Raw genomic sequence first — 8,042 nt, forward strand, 5'->3', positions numbered from 1 at the left:
GAGAGAGAAAGAGAGAGAGACAGAGTGTGTGTGTGCGTGTGTGTTTGTGTTTGTGTTTGTGTGTGTGTGTTTGTGTTTGTGTGTGTGTGTTTGTGTTTATGTGTGTGTACGTATATTTGCTTGTATGATGCATGGTAAAGAGGAATGTAAGAGGAGAGGAAGAAATGGAGGTAAATCTGGAAAGGTATCAGAAGGAGAAAGGAGGGAAAGTTAGAGGTAATGGTGATGTACTGTGGAAGAGGGAGGTGACGAGTGATATACTATAACGCATATTAGATTTCAAGGGCTTTTGAAGTTCGTTTACACGATTAAAGGAAGGTAAAATATAGGGAAACTATTAAAACCAGGAAATAAAGAAATCCTGTCTGTAATATTTATAACTAGGATTCTGCATTGCCAAATAAACTTCAGTGATTCCCTGCAGATAATCTGGCTTACATCAGTCTATAAAAGATTACTTTCTATTTGACAAGATGAATTAAAGAGAAATATTTCAGCGATAAAATATAACACAACGAATTAATATATTCTTCGAAAGGAAATCATCAGCGACTAATCCAGTAACACCACCAAGCCTGTTTGGCGAGTAGGGTGGTTTCTGAGCCTTTTGCGGGATGAAAAGCAGGTCATACCAAACAGTAGATGGGCTTAGGATAGTTAAGGGTCTTGTCTAAGGACTTAGAAAGTTTGGTTTAGTACTCAGTTGCACATTTGGTCGACCAGGACGAGTTGCATTTTTAGCTGTAGCGAAAGCAACTAACCCATGAAATGGAGAACTCGAGTTGAAAAGCCTAAGATATGTTTATCATTGAGTTTGTGGCAAACATTTGCGCCGCTCTCTGCCATCAATGCTTCTAAAAAGTGTGCAGACCCTTCATAAGACCTCATCACTGGAAACTAATCCTTTGTGTGGGCGGTATAACACTGGATGTGGGACCCTCATACATGGAAACCGAGAACCTATTATATTTACACACACACACACACACACACACACACACACACACACACGTATATATATATATATATATATATATATATATATATATATATATATATATATATGCGGAAGCGTACGTTTGTGTATATTATGTTTGACTTACAAACACATACTTGAAAGGTTTGCCACATCGCTTTAAGTATGGTAAAAAATAGGATTCATTTATATTTGTTGTGGTTAGGCTGTTATTTCAAAGCGGAAATTACATCAGTCCGCTGGTACACATTAGCTGGAAAATGAAGTATGTCTACACAAGTTAAATTCCTGTTCATTATAATATTAATATATATGCTTGTGTGTATGTGTGTGTCTGTGTGTGTGTGTGTGTGTGTGTATGTGTGTGTGTGTGTGTGTGTGTGTTTGCATGCTTGAGAATATATTTTCATATATATATGAATGTATACATATATATGCATATGACTTTATGTAAAGCGAGAAAGAGGAAGTGGTGCTTATAAATAGTTTCCAGACAAAAAGTGTATTCAATATTTTAAAACCACCATATCCTCGTTTATAAAAGAGAGAAGCGAGTGAAAGATAGAAGAAAAGAAATAGAGAAAGTGAAAAGATAAATGATGGAATTGCATTATTTCAGCAGCTATTCTGCACGCATTTCGTTCAAACCAACGCAAACAGTAAAACATATTTACTTTTCTCGTGTATAGATTTGTAAACAGACTGACTGATTTACAGATATACTATGTTCTTTGATGCAGTACCATTTATTGACTGCACAAATGTAAAATATAACGCACACGCTACTCTGTTTTATTAGCATGAATTAATACAATTGTTTTGATTTTCTTTCGATTTATTTTTCGCATAAAAAAAAACTAACACTATAATCTGTACACATTAATCTTTAGAATGGTATATTTTCAAACCAACACGCTCTCCAGTTGTCTTCCATTAAATATTTCGTCTGTCTACATACAATGTATAACAATATATTTAAGTACTAATATATATATATATATATATATATATATATATATATATATATATATATATATATACATATCATATGTATATGCATATATACACACATACATATACATATATATATATATATATATATATATATATATATATATATATATATATATATATTTGGTTGTCCGGAAAGTTCTCAGCGTTTTTAAGCTAAATCTTTTGACGTTTCATTAAATACACCTGAAACGTATCACAATTTAAACTTTGGCACTGCTTAAAATGATAGTGCATATCTTCTTTGTTCCTGACTAAAAATAGATTTATCTTTCATTCTGGTTACTCTTTATTGAAATTGATACCCAAAAATTTCGTATTCGCGTTGTAATGCTTTTCGTTTAAAAAAAAAAGGAGAAAATGCTGCAAAAGCTTGCAGAAACATTTGTAAATATGATCATGATGCTGTAGATGAATCAACTGTTTAAAGCTGGAGCGTTTAGCTGGGAAGATGACAATCGCAGTGGAAGACCTTCCAAAGTGGATGAAGATATTTTGAGGCAAACATCGTAGAAAACTCAAATATCGATTAGAAAACTTGCAGAATAGTAGGAAGTTTCTAAAACTACGGGTCATAAACACCTAGTGAAGCTAGGATTATCTATGCCAAAAAAGCTATGATTTGTGTTTACTGCGATCGATGTAACTGAATAGAGCGTGGAACAAATTACTTTGTACAATATTAAGTTAGATCTTTCTTCGATCGGGATTCGCACTAAAAAGATTGGATTTCGTCTTCAAACGTTTGAGGATAAGTTCAATAAATGCTACAAGTTATGTAGTTAGGGCCCATTGAAACTAACGGCTCCTGTTCGCTTATATACTTGTTTTTTGGTGCCAAAGGAATTCAATTTATCTTCGCTGTCATCATTACTATTATAATTGGAAACGAGCTGAAGAGACAGCGGTAGATTATCAGCAGATTAGAAGTCGGAGAAATGATTGACAGGATTTCGTTTAGTTCTATGATTTGAGATTATATCCCGCTGAGACCAACTTCGCCTTCCATCTTATCAGACTCCATAAAATATAGCACAAGTCGAGTCGATGGTATTACCTTATCCCTCCCCTTAAAATTGCTGCCCTTGTGCAACGAACCGAGAGAGAGAGACAGAGAGACAGACATGGAGGAAGGGAGAGCGAGAGGGCATCTAATGCTATCACTCGATCTGCTATAACTACCAGTCAAACTCCAACAATTATTCACTAGCGTTTTAATGAAGAACACTATATTAGATATTCTAGTCCAAGATCACTCCTAAAAAATTATCATCATTATCATCGATATAATTAATATCATTTTCATCATTATCATTATTCGCTCCATTAGCACCAACATCATAATCAACACTATCGTTTTCATCATCATCGCCATCATCATCTCCGCCACCCCCATCATCATCGTCACACCCACTATCACTACCAGTATCATCATCAACAACATGACTACCGTTATCCTACTATCAGAACCAACTTTATTATTATCATCAGCATAAACATCATCATCATCATCATCATCATCTTCATCATCAGTGACTCTGTGAACTTCTTTTAATATTTCTTTATATTTTCAAGATTTTCCATACTGTATAATTCCTGTTTCATACTTAATGGAGATGAAAGAATATATAATAATAATAATAATAATAATAATAATAATAATAATAATAATAATAATAATAATAATAATAATAATAATAATAATAATAATAATAATAATAATAATAATAACAATAATAATAATAATAAAACGTTAGCCATTACCATGAAACTAAAATTGCTACACCCTTCCTCACCACTCACGTAATATTAGAATGGTTCTTGGAGAATATACTTCAAGAGATAATCAATATTTATTTTCATTTAGTTTCTTTCTGTCTATTTTTTATGTGTATGTGTTTATACATACATACATACATACATACACACACACACACACACAAATATATATATATATATATATATATATATATATATATATATATATATATACATATACATATATATACATATATGTATACATACATGTCTATTTGTATATATGTATACATATATATATGTATATATGTATACATATGTATGTATGTATACATATGTATATATATATATATATATATATATATATATATATATGTATATATATATATATATATATATATATATATATATATATATATATATATATATATATATATATATATGCCTCTGTGTAGGGGCTTACGTATGTGTGTTAGAGTACATGTATTTGTGTATGCGATTTTAAAAAGATGATTTTACTGTTTCCATGACAACTATCTATTCGATCAAACGAAGAAGAGATGGAATAAATATAATTTATTTTAGTTCTAACTTAACATACGCACACACACACACACATACACACATGCACACAGAGAAACACTCACACACATACATGCAGACACACTCACTTGCACGCGCAAGAACACACGTAGATATGTTTGTATCCGTGTAGGTGTGTGTGTATACATACACACAAACACATATATATATGCATATATTCATATATTATATATATGGTACATGTATACATGTGCACGCGCGAGTATTGCTATTATATTTAAATGATATAATCAGGGGAGGGCCAGTGCCCATGACCTTTGTAGGTTTTACTCAGATATTTCAATCGCTGCCCCTTGATGCTTAGTTTGATCAACCATGGATCGATGCCGTAGTAAACTATATGGGCTGCTGGGAAATCCGGATCATCTACAATGCCCTACATGAATTAGGCGCAATATCGAATACAGCGTTTGCAGAATGAAAAACAAGACGATGAGTGAAATCCGTTTTCTCTCGCTTCGCAAACCATCCTTGTTGTTATGATTTCTTTATCGCTCTTTTTTTTAGATTTTGTTTCTTCTATCTCAGAGACTACAATTTTCTAGAACTGCAATCTCCTCCACCTCACTGTTTCTCTTGCTTCTGACGATTTCTCAGTATTTGTCTTAATATTTGGCGGCGAGCAGATAGAATCGTTACCGCGCCGGACTAAGTGCTTGTCAGCATTTCGTCCGTCTTCCCATTATGAGTTCAAACTCCGTCGAGGTCAACTTTGCCTTTCATCCATTTCGGGGTCGATAAAATAAGTACCAGTTATGCACTGGAGTTGATTTAATCGACTTGGTCCCTCCCCTAAAATAAAGTTTGAAACCAATATTTGTCTGGACTGACTGAAAATGACGGGTGCTTTTAGGGTCCCACTGTAATCGTAGAATTTTCTGTTGTCTTTCTTCTTTAGCCCCCAGCTTCACGGTCTTGATTGAGCTGACCTATGATGAACAATGTCCCAGGCATGATCATCCTTTCCCCTCCATCATTTTCGGGGTGTTGTGTATAAGGGACATATAACGTGAAATTATTGTGTTAACAAAGATGCAGCGTTAGAGTGAAAACCTTCGATTAAACATGACGACTTGTATTAATTCGTTGTATTTGTTATCTTAATTTGTTTTTCTTCTTTCCGTTTCAGACAATGCATAGCTGGATTGCAGCTTCAATGTCACCATCTCATAGCAGACGACGGGAGAAGGACATTAAACGTCATAACCATCATCATACCGGTGTACGTGAAAAGCCCCACGGGGCCGAAAGCCTCGATCCCGAACTGCTGTGTAAAATCCTACATACTAATATCAGCAAGGACAACCATAAAGAGCATGGCAGACCCAGTTCTCTATTGTCCCCAAGTTACAATACCCTATCAAAATCTTGCGACGATATGACCAAATGCGATGACAGCCCACAACCAGTTGAAACTATTATCCATGATAAGAAATATATTGGTTTGGTGCCGGCCGCTTATGTAAATCGAAGCAAGTCACATAACGATATCATTATCCAGCGACGGCTTGTTACCCCAAAAGATTCGAAATCCGCTTCCCCAACACCATTACCTTCGGCCTATATGGAAGAACGTTACGTGATTCGCATCCGAAAAGGACCGCACCATTCACACAAAATGCATAAATCTCATTCGGGTTATCTGAAACCTAAGAGTGAGCTTTCCCGATCCTATAGTGCGCATAACTTAACTGGGTCTCATTCGAAACCCAAACAGCGACACGAGATTATCACAACATTTGGTTTGTCCCCAGATTCACCGCCATCAAGTCAAGAAATCTCACCAGAGACAAGCACTGAAAGACAAACACCAACAGATAACCAAGACTCAAGCAGTCATGTTGAGAGAACTCCGTCCGAAGAGCATGACGAGCAGAACAACCACAGAAATAACAATAATAACAACACCAATAACAACAACAGAGAAAGTCATCACGGAAAAAATAGTCTACACCACAAACTTTTCCTGAACTTACCAGTTCCAGAGAGAAGGCATAGTTATGTCGGCGGACAAACGGTTTACAGTGCCAAATCGAAATCACCAACGGCTAAAAAATCAGAAAGCGGTCATTCTCTGTTGAGCGTGGAAACTATAAAAGCTCTTGTCACTCCTCATGGCAAGAAACACCACAGAGATATGAAATAACGGACTCAAGAATCGGATGATTGATAAAAACGACTAAAACAGCGGGAAAATATAGACCTCACTCAACAATATTATAAACATTCACGTAAAAATATATAGAAATAGGAAATGAACAAACCGACTATGTACGTATTATATATATACATATAAATACATACATATCTACATCTATGTATATATATATATATATATATATATATAGATAGATAGATAGATAGATAGATAGATATACAAATACATTCGTACGTATAAACATGCATTAAAATAACGCACTCACACACGCGTAACTATATATATATGTATGTATGTATGTATCTATGTATCTATGTATGTACATATGTATATGTCCCTATATGCATCATATATAATATCATATATAACTGAAAGTATATATACATACATACAGACGTTTCTATTCAAAACACCAATTAGTTGAGAAAAAAATCTACGGGCATACCGTGATACATGAAACTAAAAGAATTCATAAAAAGAAAACAATGAAAAATATTTTATTTTTATTAAATTTTTGTTTTATTTTATTCATCTATTTTATTTATTTTTGTTTTCGTTTTATGCCTTTTGTTCTTTTGCAACAGCATCAAGCCTGAATTAATTTCTCTAATTAAATGATGGGAAAAAAAATGTTTTATTATTTTCTCGAGCCAGAATTCTATTTAGTTGAGGCCATGACATGGCCACCATTACTGATGACAAAATATGCATTAAAAGACAAACGCGCCATTGTTCAGGAATATCAATGGGATGGATTACTAGAATTTTACATTACTACAGAAATAGAAAATGCTGGAAATTATAAGTGGAACAGGACAAGAGATCATACAATGTATTTTTAGCCATATATATATATATATATATATATATATATATTGATTTATTTATTTTGTAAATATGCATGCATGTATGTATGAGTGTGTGTGTTGTGTGCATGTATGTATATATATATATGTATATATATAACTATATATATGTATATACACACACACATATATATATATATATATATATATATATATATATATATATATATATATATATATATATGTATACGATATATAGGTAAATATTCATCTTTATATGCGCATGCGTATATACGCCTACGAGCGCACGCACGGATGCGAATGCACGGATATATGTTGACTGCGGCGACGCTATTCATGATTTACATACATTTTGCATATATATATTACGTATAGATACATTTACCTGAGTCCACATGCATGTATGTATGTATATATTCATGTATGTATGTATGTATGTATGTATGTATGTATGTATGTATGTATGTATGTATGTATGAATGTATGTGTAAATGTATAACCAGTTTTTCTCTGAAGAAAGTACTGTTGAAAAAAAGTCGGCCATGTTGTATGTAAATAAGAAATTGAAAATATGTATGCTTTTCTGTGGGTGTAAACATGTGTGTGTATGTGTGTGTATGTGTGTGTGTGTGCCTGTCTGCGTTTGTACGTATATATAAAAACGTACATACATTCATGAATACAATTACGCATACGCATGTGTGTTTAG

The 8,042-nt window shown here is 33.4% G+C and overlaps 1 protein-coding gene across 3 annotated transcripts in view; it reads left to right on the plus strand.

The window, feature by feature from the left end:
* LOC106874403 (uncharacterized) overlaps positions 1-7,033 on the plus strand; it is a 91,295-nt gene extending 84,262 nt beyond the window's left edge. For all 3 annotated transcript variants that reach the window (XM_014922129.3, XM_089361892.1, XM_014922130.3), the window contains one exon: positions 5,478-7,033. In XM_014922129.3, coding sequence (XP_014777615.1) covers positions 5,481-6,494 — 1,014 coding nt within the window. In that variant the 5' untranslated portion in view covers positions 5,478-5,480 and the 3' untranslated portion in view covers positions 6,495-7,033. The remainder of the gene's footprint in view (positions 1-5,477) is intronic.
* The last annotated feature ends 1,009 nt before the right edge of the window (positions 7,034-8,042 follow it).

The sequence above is a fragment of the Octopus bimaculoides genome, chromosome 13 (assembly GCF_046866305.1).
Source record: "Octopus bimaculoides isolate indiv1 chromosome 13, ASM4686630v1, whole genome shotgun sequence".
In the NCBI taxonomy this organism is placed as follows: Eukaryota; Metazoa; Mollusca; class Cephalopoda; order Octopoda; family Octopodidae; genus Octopus; species Octopus bimaculoides.